The sequence below is a fragment of the Ornithodoros turicata genome, chromosome 8 (genome assembly GCF_037126465.1).
Source record: "Ornithodoros turicata isolate Travis chromosome 8, ASM3712646v1, whole genome shotgun sequence".
Lineage (NCBI taxonomy): Eukaryota > Metazoa > Arthropoda > Arachnida > Ixodida > Argasidae > Ornithodoros > Ornithodoros turicata.
Window position 1 is genome coordinate 5203691 of NC_088208.1, and position 21119 is coordinate 5224809.

General features: G+C 44.1%; 1 protein-coding gene across 2 annotated transcripts in view; it reads left to right on the top strand.

The window, feature by feature from the left end:
- LOC135366415 (probable ATP-dependent RNA helicase DDX23) overlaps nt 1-21119 on the top strand; it is a 55799-nt gene that overhangs the window by 26000 nt on the left and 8680 nt on the right. For both annotated transcript variants that reach the window (XM_064599100.1, XM_064599101.1), the window contains exons 9-17: nt 1453-1532; nt 2964-3189; nt 3979-4124; nt 8175-8352; nt 11537-11626; nt 14709-14858; nt 17336-17487; nt 18333-18441; nt 20846-21020. In XM_064599100.1, the coding sequence (XP_064455170.1) occupies nt 1453-1532; nt 2964-3189; nt 3979-4124; nt 8175-8352; nt 11537-11626; nt 14709-14858; nt 17336-17487; nt 18333-18441; nt 20846-21020 (1306 nt within the window). The remainder of the gene's footprint in view (nt 1-1452; nt 1533-2963; nt 3190-3978; nt 4125-8174; nt 8353-11536; nt 11627-14708; nt 14859-17335; nt 17488-18332; nt 18442-20845; nt 21021-21119) is intronic.

A 21119-nucleotide genomic window follows, 5' to 3' on the forward strand; every position in this document is an offset into this window, starting at 1 on the left:
TCGAACAGTGCCTTTTTATAGTGGTGGATGTCGGTGATTGAAGTGATGGAATTTTTAACCCTCACTCATGAATTATCTCAAACCAATGCATCAGGGCACATTGACTCTGTGATCACAGGCAGTTAGGATACTTGAGGACAGTTCAGGTTCTTGCAGTGATTGTCATGAAAGTAGCTTATGCAGTACTTGATAGTCAACCACATGGAAGCCACAAATTGTCCTCACCATTGTCAATAAATTATGGAGCGTAAATTACGCACTATAGCTGGCTGTATTCTTTTCCCCTTTATGTCACTCTTTTGAATCTCAGGGCTCCACTTTCTTGCTGGATATTCCAGAGAATGTTCTTTTCAGTTCTGAGGAATAAACTGCCATTCCTAGAATAAAGTTCCTAGCTGGCTGCTGCAGCTACTGGTGGATTTCTAGTCATTATTGCATAGTGTGTAGAATATTTTTAGCTGATGGGTACTGTTGTGGAGTGGGGGGAGGGGCATCTTGAACACCAAGTATCATATTTCCATCTAATCCCACATGACTAAGGCCCTCGGTTTTCTGCTGCGGCAAATTCAAAATTGTGCGGCAATGACTTGTAAATTCCGCAATTTTCTGCGGTGAGCCATCCATGGCTGCTTCAAATGGGAAGCACTTTATTTTCTTGGATAATGTGTAAACAAAACTATTTTATAAAATTACATATTCAAAGCACTGTTGTGGCTCAGCATTAAATACATGATATCTTGTGTTCTCACATGATGCGGTTTGTCGCCTGCAATCATTTTATACCTGCTGAAAGATCTTTCAGCATCTACAGACATTGTAGGAACTTAATAGGAAAGAGTTTACAATACGTGCCCTGGGGAAGTTACACCTTTAGGACACCCTTTTTTGTTCCTGCGCTATAGGCATTATTTAAGAGTCTTAATTTTTTGAAGGCAACCTCCCAGATATCAAATCAAAATTCCCCACTGCCACCGCTAAACTGCACACGGGAGGAACACCGACCGATACTCCGGCGAAGTATGCACAGTAGACTTGGGCTAACATTGTCTTTTGCTAAACTACAATCTATCTGTGTTTGTCCTTCAGCATGAGCAACTGTGTAAAACAGGCTTCACCTAATGCAGGGAAGCGTCAGGTGAAGCCCACTTTCGGGAGGCGGTGTTCACATTCGGCGAATAAAACCCGAATATTGGGTATTCGATTCGCGAACCGAATACCTCGAGTGATTGATATTCGATTCGAATTCGAGAACTCGAATATCCGCACACCCCTAAAGATAAGGGATTCTGTGCCAAACGAAGGATTCCACGATTAATTTCGAATTCTGCGTAATCACGGAAAACCGAGGGCCCTACACATGACTTAGTAAACTGAGTGAAGCTGTCTTTCTGTCCGAAAGAATGGAGGAAATTCATGGAGATTTTCTTTATGTTACCTACTGTCATATTTCAGGCCCAAAAAAAAGAGCAGTCAAAGTTCTATGGGGAACTGTTGGAGAGGAGACGTACACAGGCAGAGAAGGACCAGGAAGTGTGAGTGCACAAGCTTTTTAATTTCTGGTTTCTCCCCCAGGGAAAGGGAAGGCCTCTGTTTGTCTGTGTGCTGTGAGAACGTTGTAGTTAATTAGAATGACCACATTTGCAATACTGAGCTTATGTTGACGCTACTTGTAGTGCACCGAAACTTGACCTCTAGGATACTCATGCTGCCCATATCATATCATATGTTACTGTATTCTATCATATCATGCATACTATATTTCGAACCGTTTGCAATGGGGAAAGCAGTGATGGCCAGTAGTTAACTACATGTAGTTAAACTACTAGTTAAACTACCTGATTGTAGTTAAAAACTAGTTATCAACTACTTGCAGAAATGTAGTGGCAACTACTAGTTAAACTACTATTTTAAGTAGTTACCTACAGTAGTTAGGTTACTGAAGGCGCCAACTACTTCCGATTTTGCCACAAGCTTTACGGCACGATTGTGCTTCCGACTTTTACCTTGAGCTACTTGTTTGATGAGAACAATTGTGTCGTGCATGTGTACTAAATCTTCACTGGTAATGCTTGTCTAGTGAAGCCTCATTTGCTGTGGAATAATTCTGCAACTTAGTTTATCTCGTAGGCACAGAAAGAATCCTGCCGCAAGCTTTGTATTTGACGATCGTAGCAATGGCTTGAGCCAAAGTTTATTATTGCTTGTGATTCATATTTAGGTGTCCAAGAACACTACAAGGGATTGGTATTGGTAGACAACGTTAAGTAGTTGTAGATGTAGTTAAACTACATTGCAGTAGTTAAAAGGTAGTTTTAACTACTCCCCCGAAAAGTAGTTGAACTACTAGTTAAACTACTCAATCACAAAGTAGTTAGGTAGTAGTTATAGTTAAACTACTGTAGAAGTAGTTAGTGGCCACCACTGGGGGAAAGTTTGTGAACCCCTGGTGCCATTTCAGGGTACATATCTCAAATAATTAGAGCCCGAAGTTTTAGGGTTTAACCTGATTCTTCCCCGAATTTGCACCCCGAATTGAAGGTTGTCTCTTTAGGGTGAAACCCGATTCTTACCTGGCAAATTGCTCTCACTGAGAAGTCCGTAGGAATGCACACTAACTTGTTTGGCAGCAGATGCGGTTAGATCACCGTTTGTACCAAACCAGTACAGTTAGCTTGAGTAACTGAGCCCGATTTCTCACCGAGTTTAGCATACTGGAAGTTTTTCCACCCAAATTCACACGAATTCAGAGCACATGTTTGTTTACCCGATTTTTACCCTCTGAATTTAGAAAAATATATTTCCCATAAATTTCACGCTCTACAAATACATAATCTCTTTGCTTAATGTACAGGGTAGTATACAGAAACCATGTATGAGTGTTATCTATGCAGAGAGCAAACACCTTATAGCAACCCTTTTATGTAACATAAGCTGCTAACAAGGGCCACGTTGTCCTGTCGTAGTCTTCGTTTGAAAAAATTGAAGAACAAGGAGGAGAAGCAGAAGTGGGACGACCGTCACTGGTCTCACAAGTCTCTGGAGGAGATGCAAGAACGTGATTGGCGCATTTTCCGCGAGGACTTCAACATCACCATTAAAGGTGGTCGCATCCCCAATCCTCTGCGCTGCTGGATGGAGTCCAATCTGCCGTCTTCAATCCTTGACATCATTGCTGAGCTTGGATATAAGGTACACCTCCATACACACTTTACTTTCGATGATGTATTCGGGGGTTTAATTTCTGATTTATTTTTGTTGTTCTTCAAATATTTGAGGAATATTTGAGGGGGTAACATTTGGGTAACTAACGTGGAACACTTAATGTCTGTGAGCCCCAAATTTTTGCGGATCTCACGAAAAAATTCCATAATTTTAAGGGCACGGAAAATTTTCGAGCAACAATTGATGCTCTGAAAAATATTGGGGAACTGTGACACACGAAACGTGCACTCTAGCCAGCTAGTTTAATTTTCTTTGCAGCATGACAAGCATGTACAATGCGGCTGTTGTCATGTGCCGTTCAGGCAATCCCAGGCTTACCACAATGTAAGCCAATCAACCCAGGGTGTCTTAACATCCAGAATTTGCAAAACTTAACGGTTACAAATATGCGCCTATGACAAAATTGCAAGCTAACCAAGCTTATGGGATTGGCAGTATTTAAGTACTGGCCTCAGTGGATTGGTCTGTAACATGTGCACTTACCGATTCCAAACCCGTGTGTTCGAACCTGGCCCAACAATCCCCACGGGGTTCCTCGGCCTGACCTGTCCCCTTGTGCCTGTCCCCTTGAGCCTGTCCCCTTGAGCCTTGTGCCCCCTGCCTGCCAGAGTCCTTCAACCGCTTTTTCTTTCTTTTGCAGAGCACACAGTTTCCATTTTCACAGTGTCCCACAATTTTTCAAACTCAAATGAAACACACGTGCCGAAGGTACTCATTTCAAACTTGTGACTATGTGTTCTTTGTGTTCTATTACAGGATCCAACTCCTATCCAGAGACAGGCCATACCCATAGGCCTGCAGAATCGTGATATTATTGGTGTTGCAGAAACTGGCAGTGGAAAAACGTTGGCATTCCTTCTCCCTCTTCTCATGTGGATCACATCATTACCGAAGATAGTCAGGTATGACGTCCCTTGTGTCGTCTGTCTGTTGTACATGCCAGCTAACATTGCAAGAAGATGTGGCAATCCTTGCGCACGAATAACAAAAATGTAACCCACTCACCACCTTTCCATTGGTCATTCCAGCAATCGTTCACCAGACATGATTATAACGCTACGTTCACCGGACCCTGTTTTAGTAGTTACATAAATCAGCTTTGAAAAGATACGTGTTCAAAAAAGAACATGAAAGAAAATTTCTTAAATACTCATTGAGCGACTTAGTTGAGGAGATGATAAATATGGCGTAGTTTCAACCAATCTTTAGATTTTGTACTAGATCTACATGGTGAATTTAGCAAAGGTCACACATTTTGATCGCGTCGTAAAAATAGAAAATGACGTTTCTGGCGCTTCAAACTTTTCAGACTGATGGTTATTCCCCTGAACTTTTATCCATATTTTTTTCAGAATGCTATCACTATGTAGAAAAAAAAGTTTGAAGCAAAGCAAATTCTCACCCCATGCATTTCCTATGACCTGTACTGCCCGCAAGCAGTCATGTTTTCTCCTCTGTCTCCTTCATGTTCACATTCCCACGTGGAGGTAGTGCTGCCTCGAAACCTGATGTGAACATGAAGGAGACTGAGGAAAAAATGACGGTTTGCGGGCGGTAAAGGCCATCGGAAATGCATGGGTTGAGAATTTGCTTTTAACTTTTTTTCTACAAAGTAATATCATTTGGAAAAAGTATGGATAAAACGTCAGGAAAATGACTATCAGGCTGCGAAGTTTTGAAGCGCCAGAGACGTCACCTTGTATCTTTAGGACTCGATCGAAATGTGTAACCCTTGCTAAATTCACTCTTTATCAGGTGAACATTTCAGTACCTTCTGCCGTTTGGACTGAATGCTGCACCTTCAAGCACTGATTTGTCTTTCAAAAATGCAGCCATTGAAAGCATCAAGCCTTTATTTGCTTGTGTGTGCATTAGGTAGCGTGTTCACATTGATATACTTCAGCTTGTGGAAAAGCAGATGCTGTAAAAAAATATTAATTCACTTAGTTTATCTTATTCTTCTCCCATACCATAGTCTTCTGCCATAGCATCTAGATATTTGTCACAGTTCAGGGACTGTTTGTTGCGAACATATTTCTGTTTTTGTGTTGCAGTAACAGAAATCTTGTATTCTGTATGTAAATTTTGACTGCATGTCATTGATTACTATAAACATCTTAAATTTTTTTTGTTTATAACGGAAAATTATCGTTCATAAAAAAAAATGACTTTGCGAAGGTGTGATGCCCCCTCCCTCCCGTAAATCCGGGACTGCCTTTACAGTATTTAGTTTCTCTTCTCATTCGGTCGCTAGACACACCAGTAACGGCAAACCTACCTTCACTTCAGTTCACTTCACTTTGGCAAACTTTGGCTTGCTGATCCGAGTCGCCTAGTTTGCTTTAAAACTGCCCGCTTCACCTTTGTGACTTTCGGTCTGCTCTGCACCTGCACTGTGTGCGCAAGCGCAAGCAGCCAATTACGGCGGTTGTTTTCGGTTGCAGTGCTCGCCACGCACGCCCAGAGCCGTAGTGATGGGGGTGCAAGGGGGGCAGCCACCATGGGCGCACGCCTTCTGATATAAAGATGAAAAGGCTTAGCGCTCGCCAGCTATCGTAGTGACCACTGCATAAAATCGGAATGAACTCTAGACGCATACAAACGCTCGTAACGGTTTAACCAGGAACGTACTGCATGCCATGTAAGCAAATGAGCTGATGAATTGTGACCTACATCATGAATTTATGCGCGGAAGCGAGAAAGTTTCAATTTGTTGAGCAAGTCTCGATCGGCCACAGATATATAATGTCAACATCCAATGAATGGTTGCAAGTAAATGGTAGTTTAATGGTGGTAGTAATGGTAGCAAGTTTGTGTGCATCGCCTCACTTCTATGTTTACACTGTGAATTTCCTATGCTTTTCTTTAGAAACTGCACATAGTTAGTATTTCCATCTTTTACTCAACATAACTCTGAAAGTGAGGAGTACATTTACTGGAACATGCAGTGCACAGAGTTACAGTGTTGACCATGAGCTCATAGAAGTTGTAGTCTTTAGTGACAGAATATTGTAAGCAGTGTAAAGTGGGGTTCACCTAACACTCGAGTGTAATGAGGCAAAACCCAGTTGCAGAATGGAGCCACATACCAAAAGAACAATGGTGATAACGTGAAGTGGGTTTCACCTAACTCTTGGACCTAATGAGGTGAAGCCCATTTGCAGAATGCCGATAGCGTTACCTTGCTTCAGTACTACAGTTGAACCCGACTATATCGAACCCGGTTATATAAAATTATTGCCCATATCGAACATCCGAAACATCCCCTCGAAAATAGCATGTAAATGTATAGGCGTGCTGTACGTCTATATCGAACAGCCGGCACTGCTGTCATCGGCTATATCACACTACCGCTGGTATCCTATGACGCGCCCTTAGTAACTTCCGCACATTTTTCGCGACTGAAAAGGACAAAGCGCGGCTTGGGGATTAGGGATGAAGTCATCCACATGAAAAGGAGTTGGAAATGAGGGCAGGCTGCCAACGGGAGAAGTTAGTGACCCCACGGAGCTTTGTTTCACACGATCCGAAGTGAGAAATCACGGGGTCATGCGTCATGCTACCTTCCCCGAGCACGCGACCTCCAATGGAATCGTCCATGCCGGCCGTGCGCAGTGCGTGGCCGAGACGTGCGCAGTGGCGACTGGCGTCGGAGCATTCCTTTGGCAGGCGCCACCATTTGAAAGTTGGTACGAATGAGGCAGCCATGGACGCTAAGAAAAGGAAGAACCTGGACTTCGCGACCAAGCTCGACATCATCCGACGTGTTGAGAATGGAGAAAAGAAGTCTTCGGCAGCAGAAGCATTCGGCATCCCACGTAAATGACATCAAGCGTGAAACAGTAGCAAACTGCTTTCGCAAAGCGGGCTTCGTAGCAGTTGCCGACGAGGCGTGTGCGGATGCCTTGGACGATGATGATGACTTCGAGTACACTCTGGACGACGAGCTTCGAAAGGTCGCAGAGTTCCCAGAAGCCGTTCCCACTTATCTGACGGCACATGATTTTGTAAGCGCCGACGACAATGTGCACGTTGTGGCAGAGATGACGGATGCGGACATCATAGCGGACGTTGCTGGTGACGACGACGATCCAAGCGGCGATGAAGGCTCACTGGGAGGTCTTAACGGCGACGATGTCATGCCCACAGCCACTGAGATCGCTTCGGCTTTCGCTACCATTCGTCGCTGCTGCAGGGCTATAGAAGGAGCTGGACTTTCTCATTTAGGAGGCCTCGAGAGGATCGAAAATAGTGTAATGGACTTCATGGCTCGCAACAAGAGACAAGCCCAACTCACGGAGTTCTTCCGTCCCAAATAAATGTCGTTAACATACTATCCCAATTAAATTGTAATTAATATGGCACACGCGAATGTCAGTTAAAATAAGATCGCTTTATATATCGAATTATCGATATATCGAATTATTTGCCGATCCCCTTCGACTTCGATATATGCGGGTTCGACTGTATTCGAAAAATATTCGAAAATTTCGAGTACTGAAAATAAGTTGCAAATAGGATCCGAATAGCATCAGATATTCGTTTCATATTCGAAATTTCGAATATTCGCGCAGCTCTACAAGAAACACAACGAGAGATGTGAATGAGAGGCACTTTGTCTCGTTCACTTCTCTCACTGTGTTTGTTGTCTTTGTTGCGCCAGTCTGTCTAATATCAGTTGTCTGATGTTAATGAATCTGAGTTTGTGTTTCTCCTTTTTTCATAACTTCCCAGACTCAGGGAAATGTTACAAACGACTAGCCTACACTAGCTTGCTTGCATTTTGTTTCTTTGTTTTACAGTTGTCTGACATTCACCGTTCCAAAATTAGCTGAAGGATGGTGTTTAACACAACTTGACCGGAATGGGATTGAATCCGATTGGTTTAATACTTACTAGGAAGTGATCTGTTACTGACCTCTGGGTCATCCTTTGATCTGGTTCTTTTACAGGCAAGAGGACGCTGACCAGGGCCCTTATGCCATTATCATGGCACCCACACGTGAGCTGGCACAACAAATCGAAGAGGAAACAACAAAGTTTGCAAAGGTGCTGGAGATTCGTACAGTGGCTGTCATCGGAGGTCTCTCGAGAGAGGAACAAGGCTTTCGTTTACGACTTGGCTGTGAGGTACAGTCTCGTCACTTTGATCAGTTTCTTGAAATATAATAATTAGAGCACTGAAGACTCCCGAAATACGCATGCAATTATGCACTGAAATTTTTTTAAATATGCCGTACAAATCTTCAATATATGCAATGTTTTTCGTTGTTCTTGGTATGAAAGCAATGTTCCAAATGCCTACTTAAAAAAAGTGAGTACCGTATTTGCTCGCATATTAGACACACTTACATATAGAATGCAACCCCAACTTGAGCACCCTTTATGATTACTTTTTTTTGTTCGCGCACATAAGACTGTCGTTTGTATCGTGGGTTACTCGTACAGCAAAGCATGAGACATGTCTAAGGCCCTTCTTTTTCTGCTGCGGAAAATCCTGAATTCCGCAGCAGAGAACTATGAATTCTGCATTTTTCCGCGGTAAAAGGCAAATTGCCCTAGTTCAGATAGAAAATACTCTCTGTTGGCTCTTAGTGTGGAGGAACACGGTTACAACTTTTGTGACTTAGTATAACAAGGTACATTGTACTTTCTTCTGAGAGGGAGTGACGTTCGTCACTGACTATCAAATTGTACTTGGTAAGTGACCTCTCTGTATGTACAGAGCTGACTGTCACACAGAGGTACTTGACAGCTATGGACACCAAAGAAGGGGTCAGCGTTTGCATTCTACTTCATAATCCCAATATGTTAGAGGGTTGTTCCAGCAAACAGATGGGGCCATATCACGCCCTGTGGTCTTATCCGGTTGGCACATCTACGCTGTAACACAAGCCGACCTGGTGCGAGCAAAGTCCGTTCATCTCGCGCATAAACTAAGTTAAGCGCACAGCTTCTGCAAAATTCTGCGCAAAACCTCATATTCCGCGGCAGACCCACAATTCCGCGAATTTTTTAGGAATCGCGGAATCGCAGAAAACGAAGGGCCTTAGCCATGTCTCTTCCATTCACTCTCTCTCCTTTCACTGTGCTGGTTGCGAGGAGGCGAACGGCACATGAACTTTCCATCCACGTGCCGTTCTCCTCCTTGCAGCCAGCACGTGAGTGAGGGGGCAGCCAGAGTGACGACGAGCCAATGAGGTCAGGACTTTATACATAAGGAGGAGAGTCCCTCTCGGGTCCCTCTTTGTTTCCGTGCTTGTGTTGACAGTGGTGGTTTCTGTCGATAGTCCTTGTGGACCTCATGGTAGAGTCACACGTTCGGGACTTTTGGTTTCCATGCGACGGAGAAACGTGCAAGCCACACATCAAAGTTCAAGCTCATGGTAATCGTGCACGCAGAGGAGAATAGAAATGGTGACACCGCTCGAAGGTTTTCGGTTAACAAGACGCAAGTACGATATTGGAGTAAGCAGAGGGACAGCCGCCGGACAGACAGGGTCCAAAAAGCGGCGAGTTTCCGGAAGTGCAAAGCGCTGTCCTCACGCATGTGCTAGAAGCTTGGACAGGAAGGACTTGCAGTGTACATGCGAGATTACGCAGACATATGCACGGCAAATGGCACGTAAGATGGGAATCACCATCAGCGATTTCAGGGCAAGCAACGGATGGACAGTTCACTATATGCCCAGAAATGGGCGGACACTTCCAAGACGGGCAAGTCTTTGCCACCGTCTTCCTGAACACCTTGGGGACCAAGTTACAGATTTTCGCAGATTTGTCATCACTTTACGGATGGAAAAGAACTTCATTCTCTCACAGATCAGGAATGCAGACCAGACCCTTCTGAAGTACGACATGCCTGCAAATAGAACGATGTATCCCAAGGGAGCCAGGAGTGTCACAACAAGGACATCAGGTGCAGACATACAAAGCACTGTACGGCATCCGGAGATACTACAAGACCCTGCAGACGGCAGGAAGCTTCAACCGTACGTAATGTTCAAAAGGAAGACTACGTATGCCAAAAGGAACGTTCCCACATGGAATTCACATCCGGGTACAGGAGAAGGGCTGGATGTCCCAAGACCTGGTGGTGTACCGCATAAAAACTGTGTGGGAAAAGCACCCTGGAGCTCTCCTGCAACTGCCTGCACTCCTAGTGCTGGCCAGTTACCGTTCTAGTGGCACCAGTGCGGAAGATGCCTTCTGAATGCCGGACAGATACCGCGGTTATACCGGGCGGACTAACTTCTCTATTACAGACCTTGGATGTTTCCATAAACAAGCCGTTCAAAGATAACGTCCGACAGCTGCACATGGAGTGGATGGCGAGCGCTGACACCGAACTTACAAAAAGTGGCAAAGTGAGGCGGCCGCTGCTGCAAACAGTGTGCGAATGGATCGTGCAAGCGTGGGATCAGATTATCTCCCGACATTGTTGCAAAAAGTTTTTGTGTCGTACTGTGTCTTCCTCGTAATGCGCTATAAGTAGGGCCTGACTTTTTAGGGTTAAACCCGTATCCGCCCGATATTTACCCCCCGAACGAAATCTGTAAAATTCGGGTTTAACCCGAATGCCACACCCGCGTGGCACACTCATAAGCGTGCACTAAAATAAAGTTTGATAACATTGCTAAACATTAGTTCCATGTCAAGACAAATTTTTATTAAACAAAAAAAATCACCCGAATACACCCGAATTCCTCACGACAGAATATGCCATAACGGGATTTAACCCGAATACACCCGAATTTTCAAATGAAAAATATCACCCGATATTTACCCCCCGAATTTGGCCAAAAATAAAACCCGAAAAAGTCAGGCCCTAGCTATAAGTGCCTGAAGTTTTAGGGTTTTACCCGATTCTTCCCCGAATTGAAGGTTGCCTCTTTAGGGTGAAACCCGATTTTTACCCGGCAAATTGCCCTCACTGGGATGTCTGTAGGAATCCACTAACTTACTTTTTTGGCAGAAAAATGCAGTTACATCACCGTTTGTACCAAAGTGCTACAGTTAGTTTGAATAACTGAGCCCGATTTCTCCCCAAATTTAGTGTACTGGAAGTTTTTTCACCCGAATTTGCACGAATTTAGTGCACACGTTTATTTACCCGATTTTTGCCCCCCGAATGTAGGAAAAAATATTTCCCGAAAACTTCGGGCTCTAGCTATAATCTGTATTGTCGTAAAAGTCATATCAGTGGGGGGTTTCACTGTGCTTCTTCAACAATTTGTAGCACTAAAGCCGTTCATTTTTAAATTATGTTCCAAGACTTAAACCATGTTTACAGCTGATATGTTTTATTTTTTAGATTGTTATTGCAACACCTGGCCGTCTCATTGACGTCCTGGAGAACCGGTACCTTGTGCTGAGTCGCTGTACCTACATCGTCCTGGATGAGGTAAGCTGAGATCTGCTCTCTAACTAGCATCATCAAGGGTGATATGTCTGCAGAGTGGTCAGAATACCATTTCTGATTAGGGAAGTACCAAAACAAGCACGGAACCTAGAAATTTATAATACGAGCTAATAGAAATGCACGGCTGCGTTCAGTATGTTTTCCGTGTCTGTAGAGCATTTATGGAGTCAAATTTTAATGTAATTCAACCTCGAAAATAATACATATAAAATATTGTATTTGTTCACACACGTTACATGTTTTGTGTTCATATGCTTTGTGTTTGGTGAGTGCCTCACAGCCTCCCTTCATTCTTTTATGTAGGAATAGTACTGTGGCATGGCACATACATACATAAAGAACCATTTAGGTAGTCATTGAAAACAGATTCACTGATAATGCACAAAGGGGAAAGCCACAAGTGAGTTAGTGGACTTGTAGGTAGACATGAAATTTTGAAATCGAGATAATTGCCCCAGTAAGTGTATCCTCACCCAAATGGCAGGAAACACTATCATGTACAATTAAACAGCAGGGCCTTCCCACAGAAGGATTGTGTGTGTCTCTTGTGACAGTTAATGCCAGAAAAATTACACCAAAGCCATGGCCTACAAATTGCAAACTTTTAGTGCAAAAGGCGCATATTGTAAAATTTACATGAATATTTGATATTCAATTGGGTATTCAGCATGCGTTTTCCACATTCGATTCGATATTCGATTGAACTTCAAATATTCGGATTCACACACCCCTAATAAATATGCACATACAAACTTCAACAGAGAGACCCTGCTGAATCTTTGATGCATGGATTAAATGTTGATGCTCTGTCTTCTGGTGTGTCATGTGTTATGCTGAGTAAACTGAAGATCTACACATGATTCAATCTGATTAAACCGGAATTGGGTTAAACCATGTTCAGTTCAACTCGATTACACCCGAATTACCGTATTTTCTCGAATCTAAGGACCCCGCGATTCTAAGGACCCCCCTAAGTTTGGCCCATGCAATTTTAGAAAAAGTTTGCACGCGTATCTAAGGGCCCTTGCGCGGAGCCCCGTGTGGCAAGAACATTCGCGTTGGGCCCTCCGCGCCTCCGCCATAACTTCACGCCAATGGCTCCCGTGACCCCCGTGACATTGAGTCATCCTTCGCCCTCGCTTCGTTTCTCCTCGCCGACCGTGCGGATTCCGCCAGTCACGTGCGACCCTGCCTGACAGAGGTTTTGGTTGCGCGGCTTCGCTGGACGCTCGCTTGTCTTGCCATAGCGATGACTTCAAGACGTGAATCGTACTCCGCACAGTTTAAGCGGGAAGTTATCTTGTGCGCCGAGTCAAACAGTAACCACTACGCTGCAGAAGAATACGGTGTTGGCAGGACATGTGTGATACGATGGCAGCGGCAGCGGGACATGATTTTGGGCTGTGCCTCCACGAGGAAGAAGTTCACGGGCCCCGAACGCGGACAGCACCCGGAGCTCGAAGCTGAAGTTGCTGAGTACGTCGGAGAAGAAAGAAGAAACGGATTTGCGGTGCGACAGCATCCGTGAGAAAGCTAATGCAGTAGCGAAGAGATTGGACATTCCTGGCAGCGTGTTTCGAGCCAGCCGTGGCTGGGTGCAACGCTTTATGAAACGCCAGGGATTTTCGATTCGTCGTCGCACGACAATCTGCCAGAAGTTGCCCCAAGATTTCGAGCAGAAAGTTATCAGTTTCCAACGTTATGTGGCTGACCTCCTAAGAACAAAGGGATTCCTGATGGGACAGATAGGAAATGCAGATGAAACTGCTGTGTACTTAGACATGCCGCGGTCTACAACGGTTAATGAAGTTGGTGCAAAGGAAGTGACCATCCGTACCACGGGGCACGAAAAACTCTGTGTTACCGTAATGCTGTGTATTACGGCTGACGGCAGAAAGCTGCCTCCGTACTTGATTTTGAAGCGGAAGACCCTACCGAAACAGGAGCCATTTCCAAAGGACGTTGTTGTCCGCTGCCAAGCGCAGGGTTGGATGACATCCGAACTTATGGTGGACTGGTTGAAGACCGTGTGGCTGAGGCGTCCGGGAGCACTTTTTCATCTAACGTCAATGTTGGTGCTCGATTCTTTCCGGGGCCACATTACGGAGGAAGTGAAGGAGCAGTGTAGGAAACATGACAGCGACCTAGTTGTTATACCCGGCGGGCTGACATCCGTTCTGCAACCCCTCGATGCCTCCATAAACAAGCCGTTTAAGGCGAATCTCCGCGCGGAATACGAAGCGTGGATTCGGGATGGTGCCCGCGAGCGGACGTCAGCTGGCAAGATACGGAAGGCGTCTCCGGCAACCATCTCGCAGTGGGCTTCCGATGCGTGGAAAGGCATTCGCCCAGAGATTGTCGAAAAGTCCTTAAAAAAGTGCTCGATAAGCAACGCCTTGGACGGCACGGAAGATGACATTTTGTGGGAGGATAACCTCGCCGGGAACTCCGACTCTGATTCCGTTGTTTCAACCGATGGCGGTGACGACACGTCTTAGCGCAATAAAGGCCAGGATTTTCGCTTTTTTAAAGGCATTTGTATGTCTCGAAGTCATTGTACTCGAATGTAAGGACCCTCCCCTACTTTGAGCTGCCACATTTTGTAAAAAAGGGGGTCCTTAGAATCGCGTAAATACGGTATAACCCGAATATAACCCGATATTTACTTCCCAATGCTACTGAATAATATAACCGAAAATAGTCAGGCCCTAGAGGTAATATGATGTTAATGTTACAAAATGCTTTTCAGAATGTAGCCTGGTTCTGTTAGACTGGTTATTTGTCATTGGTCTGAAATATTGTTATTGTGCACACAGAGTTGTTTAATAGTGTAGTTGACACACAATTTCATTCTGCTCTGTTTGGTGGGTACTGTGTCTGGAAAGCAGAAGCTTGGCGAAAACTTCTGCTGTCTGTGCCCAAAATATACCCAAGTCATGCATTATGTGCAGCCATTGACCTTGAGCTATTACATTGCCAGGTATCCCGAAAGATAATATTTGATACTGCTACAGATACACAATGAAATATAACTGTTGACGTAAGACAATGGTTGATGGCATAGGCAGACCGCATGATAGACATGGGCTTCGAGACTGAAGTGCAGAAGATCCTGGACTTCATGCCGGTGACTAATCAGAAACCAGATACAGAGGAGGCAGAAGATGAAGAAAAACTGTTGGCAAATTTTGCTTCCAAGCACAAGTACAGGCAGGTGGGTATTTGGAATGTCCTTCTAGTCATAGTCACAATTTAGTGTCACATCTGGATTCTTCTGGGTGCTTAGGTCTGCTCACCAAGCCCTGTTGTTTCACCGTAGCATAACACAATTGTAATGTATTTAGCTATACGGTGTAAGAAATGGGCCTCTTGCTGTGGAGAGACTCGCTTTTCTCATCATTTTTCTTCTATTTACAAAAAAGCACATCCACGTTTTCTGCATCACATGTCCCAGCTTAAAGGATGTCATACCGTCTCTAACGAGAATGAGAATACAGTATAGCCCATTAATTACAATCTTCAGTAATCTTCATCTTACCCTTCAGTACCAACTTACTCTATAATACTTAGACCCTGAAGTTTTCGGGTTTTATATTTTTCCAAATTCGGGGAGTAGAAATCGGGTCAATAAATTGATGACGAAAATTCATGCAAATTCGGGCAGAAAAATTACCATCAGACTGAGCTCGGGGAGAAATCGGGCATTATTGTAGAATAAACGTTCACTGTACTGTTTATCCAGAGTGCCAGAAGTAAGGGGCCAGTCGCATATTTTGTGAGAAACTAGTATGTCGATGCCTTGAGGTGCCTAGCCTAGGTGCAGTTTTGCAGGTAGAAATCGGGTTTAACCCTAGACAGGTGAACTTCAATTCGGGATGCAAATTTGGGGAAAAATCGGGTTTAACCCTAAAACATCAGGGACTAATAATACTCTATAAAGCTTTATGCCTACTTCAGTACTTTTCAATATCCTCCTGTCGCCAAAAACCCAGCAAGATAGGCCAAGTGTAGCTATGGAAGGCATGCACCAGTGGTAGATGATCAGTGTACAGCATAAAAGCTCATCCCTCTAGAAAGTAGTATAAGTGCCGATCTGCGGAGTAAGCAGCTAAGCCGAAACGGCCAGCACAGCCAAAAAACGCTGTATCATTGCTGTGCCGCAGTTAGCTTTGCAGAGAAGAAAGTGTACCATAGTTTCACTTGCCATTGGAGGGCGAACTTTATTGGAGGCTTTATACAACTGCGTAAGAAATGGGCATGGTCAGCAGCAACCTCCCTTTAACATACAAATTTTCACGTCCATGTGTGTGGGCACGTGCACATGATACCCGATTTCATTAGCTCTGTCCGCTGTAGTGGTCTTGGTTTCGGTTAGCAAACGTGTAACGATGTATTCGAGGAGGAGCGTAACGGCCACAAAAATTCTGGGCGTCACTTCGTAGCAATTGAGCGCGTTGAATTGGCCTTCGAGTGCCCCTTCCCGGGTTATCAGGGGAATGTACCCTTGATGTCTCTACTTAACGGTGCTTGTGAGGCTGTCTGTAAGCCAGGTGCTTCGCACGTGTGCCGCCTATTGAGCTTTCCTCCGTCGTCTACTTTCTGTAAACATGGTGAAGGCCGGGAGAATTGAAACGGCCAACCAAGCCCGCCAAACAACGCATACACGAGAATATGCGTGACAGGCTGGAGGTGGTACCACTTTTCCCTGGCATGAGACAAGGGGTGCCCAGGGTGCACCTGGGAACACGCGCCATTCCTTTAGAGGTGTTAAGTGATCCTGAGATAGAAGGGAATGTTCCCAGAGCGCCAACTTAACATGCCCATTGTATGATTCATGTTTGTTGCTGCTGTCACAGTGTACAAATTCAAACGCGCAGTTAGCAACAGCTGCGCAGTAGGCTGGTGAGACATTCGAAATGTTCTAATGTCTAATTTTAAAAACAAAATTGAATATTGGAAATATTCTCTTCACATTCAAAATTTGGAATGTTCACACGCCTCTAGTTCTTTCTGCTTTAATATCTGCTATTGTAAAAAATAAAATAAAATAAACATGTAGTTTGTGTATCGTTACTGCAATAACTACTCGAGCTACAGATATGATGACTTTTTCCTTTGAAATGTTCAATACGGTATAGCATCAGAAAAACATTCATGAAAGTTCCACTCCTAAATCACCGAAAAAAAAAAAAAAAAATCCTACAATGCGAAGAATTCACTTTTTTGATTGCTTCTGCAAGCACAGACTGAAGAAAAAACTATGGAAGAGTGGTATAAAACAACCAATTCTAAGGAGCTAGAATACCTCCATTAGACTGAAGGGCAACTTGGTCAAGGAGGTTATCTCGTCATTTTACCCTGTGGCCTGACCGGTCCTGGAGGTACCCCAACCCCTTTCCCTCTTCTCTTCCCCTATCCATTCCACTTGTGGAACAAACCTCAATTGATAGTCAATGCTCATGTATGTCTCTTCTCTTGGTGTTTTGTCTCTGGACACTGTTTTTTTGTTTTGTGTTTTCCTGAAGCAGCTAGGTCTGTTTCGATTGACTTTTCTAAGATGATGTAAATTGGGAGGTGAAAGCAGGTTCTGCCAGGTTTAACAGTAATATATGAGGCTCTGGATACGCTGTGCAGTGCTTTTCCAAAAGTGTTGACAAAACCTTGTATTACAAACACATTGCTGTTTTATAGACTGTGATGTTCACCGCTACCATGCCCCCAGCGGTGGAACGTCTTGCCCGCTCCTATCTGCGACGTCCAGCAATTGTATACATTGGCTCAATTGGAAAGCCAGTGGAGCGCGTGGAACAGGTGGTCTTCCTTCTCACAGAGTCTGAGAAGAGGTGAGCAGTCTCAGTTTTGATGCGCTGTAAACCCCAATTGTGATATTGTAAAGCGTTGTAATTTAAAAATGAATGAGGATCTCAAATTAAGGATCCCTCCGTGACTCGAAAGCATAACATTATTTTGAGGATGGTTGGTTTGCATTACAGGCTAAAGATGATCAAGATAAGTAGTCAGTGTTTGCCATGTAAGATATCTGCCACTGCTGGCTAAAACGTGCATTAGTAATAGTAGTAGTAGTAGTTCTAAAGTACATGTGACTTGCACACTTGACCACACAAAAAGGAAAAGGGAAATTGATTGTTGTATCTATAAGGGAGAAAGTCAGCCAATGGACCGGTCCATCCATTTAGTAACACCGATCCATAACGTAAGGCTCACGACACGAGCATTCTAGAAAAACGAGGCTGAACAGCGGACAACAAGCGTCTGTCAGGTGACAACATGTGATGGACAGCGACAACATTGATGCATTAACAAGACGGACAATGTTTCCGTCAACCACTTATAGTTCCGTAGTTGTCCGAGGAGCATCCACATAGTTCTGTTTGTATTCAAGCGAGGATGTTTGCTATAGATTTTTCTCTTCTACATGGCAGACACAATGTGTGTTTGACATTTTAAACTTAGGAGGCAACATGGGCTGTCTGTGGACTACATCGTAGTGCATACTGAATGGAGAGCGAAAAACACGAAAGCAACACCCGACAAGTTCGTTCAACAATTAGCTAGCCCAACTTTCCAACTCTCACGACATTGTGGGCTTAGCAGCATTTGTTGTTGTTTTGCTTCAGTGAAAGTGTTTGAAAGCAGCTTGACAATTGTTTTCCCATTGTGTGTTTAGAAAGAAGCTGATCGAGATACTCAACAAAGGCGTTGAACCGCCAGTCATCATCTTCGTTAACCAGAAGAAGGGAGCTGATGTGCTCGCCAAAGGCCTGGAAAAAATGGGCGTAAGTATATAATATATTCTACAGCAGTTGCAGAGAAGTGTTTCCCAGACCAAATATGCACATGGAGTGGTTGTAGAGTCCAAAGTATTGGACGTAATAGCAGTCCTTTACCTCCGAGGTTTCTATTTCGATTTCAAGGACAGATTTCTACTTATTCTATTAATCTCAAAAGTAGCTGGAGTAAGTGGCGGCACTCAAAAGTTTGTAGCAGTGATTAGGTAAAATGGAAACACAATGTTGACCAACTACATATGTGTGGAGGTGTGCGAATATTCAAAATTTCAAATACATTTGAGCCTCAATATAACAAAACTCACAAGGACCACAATTTCTTTCGTTGTATCGAACATTTTGTTGTACCTAGGGCTGTGCGAGTACTCGAAATTTCGAGTTCGAGTCGAGTCGATCTCATACTCGACTCGAACTCGACTCGAACTCGACTCGACAAATGATGACTCGTCAATTTTCGAGTTCTCGATATCGTTTCGAGCTCGCGTTAGATCCACATTAAAATCCATCACATGTAAGATATAACCTGTCACAATTCCACCATTTAGAAACACGCATTTGGCGCAGCCGTGATCGCTGTCACAATTCCGCCATCTTGTTTTCACTATTAGCTTCGGCTAACCTCGACTTGGCTACAGACTGAGTAGTGGCTATGAATGGCAAACCGCCTTCAACTGGCTGCTGCTGGCCATGTAGGCGTCGCGCGCGTTGAACCGTATCCGACATGGGAGGAGCGCATTTCGTACTTTCGTTTCTTCGGCGGGAGAGTCTGTTTCGGTTGATCGGAGGCTGCTGTTTCAGTATTACTCTACAGGAGTGAAGAAAGTGCATCAGCACACAACCGAAAAGGGCTGGAAGCCTTGTGTAGGACTACTTTACGAAAATTACCGGTACGAATGCTTCCTTATCGCGCCCATCTAGAGTCGATCACCGGTGATCGACGTTTTATGAGCGGTGCTACTCGGTCCCTAAAGTAGATTTGGACCAGTGGTCAGATTTGTTGGATGCTATAAACACTACAGAATGAGTTCCATTTTCACTTTTATATTTTCTTTGTGGTTGCGATTTATGAAGTTGGCCCTACGCCAAGGAGGCAGTCTGGAGATTCTATCTTGGTTGCGGCGCATATATTCATGAGGGTTTCTGCTGTTTGCACCAATTTTTTGGTGTCCCAAAATCAATTTTGGAAATACATGGATAGCTTTCTTTATGGAACTTACGTCATTCGATAGGGCATTGATTTGGCTACATTTTCATATATTGCAACATATTTTGCAACAGCATTTTCAAGTGATACTGTTAGCCACAAAAAATATATTTGCCAAACCACCCAAAAATGGCCATTTTTGCGGCGGTAAGGAAGGTGTTAAACCGCACCTTGTAGATAGACCAGTTTTCCTACCCATAACTTGTAAATCTTTTATGGTTGCAATATTCATTTAGCAACGTTGTCCTTAGGTGGCACATTTTTTTTTCTTAAAGCTCTTATAATATTCATTCATTCATTTCATTTTTTGTTGTCAACTGTAGCACAAAAGAACATTTTTAAGGGGAAGTTGGCCAAAAAGCGGCACTAAAACAGCTTGAAATTTTATATCTATCTTCCTGCTTCTACACATTACCTATCATTTAATGGAACGCGAACTACTCGAACTCGACTCGAACTCGAAAATTTTGCTACTCGCACAGCCCTAGTTGTACCGAATTGAAGGTCACGGACCGCGACCTTGGGCGAGGGCTGCACGTGCACGCCACGAAGCAGTGAAACCCCGTGAAAAACATAGTGCGCGTTGCGAAGCGCACTGGCATCACTGTCCGAAGGATGCGAAGATAAATGTTGTCAGTGGAAGATTCTCGATAACTGTTGTGGGCTACAATTCAGTGAATCGCGATTGAAAAATGCAGCAGTGAGCATCATGCCGCGGATATAAGGAACACTACGATCGGACCCGTTCCAAATCCACACGCCCACGATAGGTATGCGCTTCTCCGCTGTCTCATTGGATGCCACCAATCTTTGCCTCCTGAGGATCCCATTCGTTGCCGCCAAAGACGGGTTTTCATTCCGTTTTTCTTCTAAACAGTAGCGCAGTGTGAACTAATTTTGCTTGCATACTAATTGAAACACGGACTTTCATTTGAGAGCAAGTTGTTTTTGCAGAGGCCCAGTTCTTGACATTATGTAGCTGGGTCGTGCATTCAAATTACCAGGTATTTTATAAGGTTCCATCAAATACACGTGACTTCGACGAGATCCTAGTGTTAGTTCAAATTAACGTGATTGCAGTGTGCCTAGACACGTGTATATTGTTGTTATGGTACAGAGAAATTAAAGTTAGAAGGTAGCATAATGGCAGCAGGAGTGACCTAATTGTTGTGCTTTTGCTTGAAACAGTTCAATTCCTGCACACTTCATGGTGGAAAAGGTCAAGAGCAGCGTGAGTATGCTCTGGCAAGTCTTAAGAGCGGTGCCAAGGACATGTTAGTGGCGACAGATGTGGCCGGGAGAGGTATCGACATCCGTAACGTCTCCATGGTCATTAATTATGACATGGCAAAGTCCATTGAAGGTAAGAAAATTTCTCGAATTCAGATTTGTTGGATTGAGATAGAATAATGGTTGTATTTGTCCTTCTGTGTTTAAGGGGAGACGCGGCAATTAAAATGTC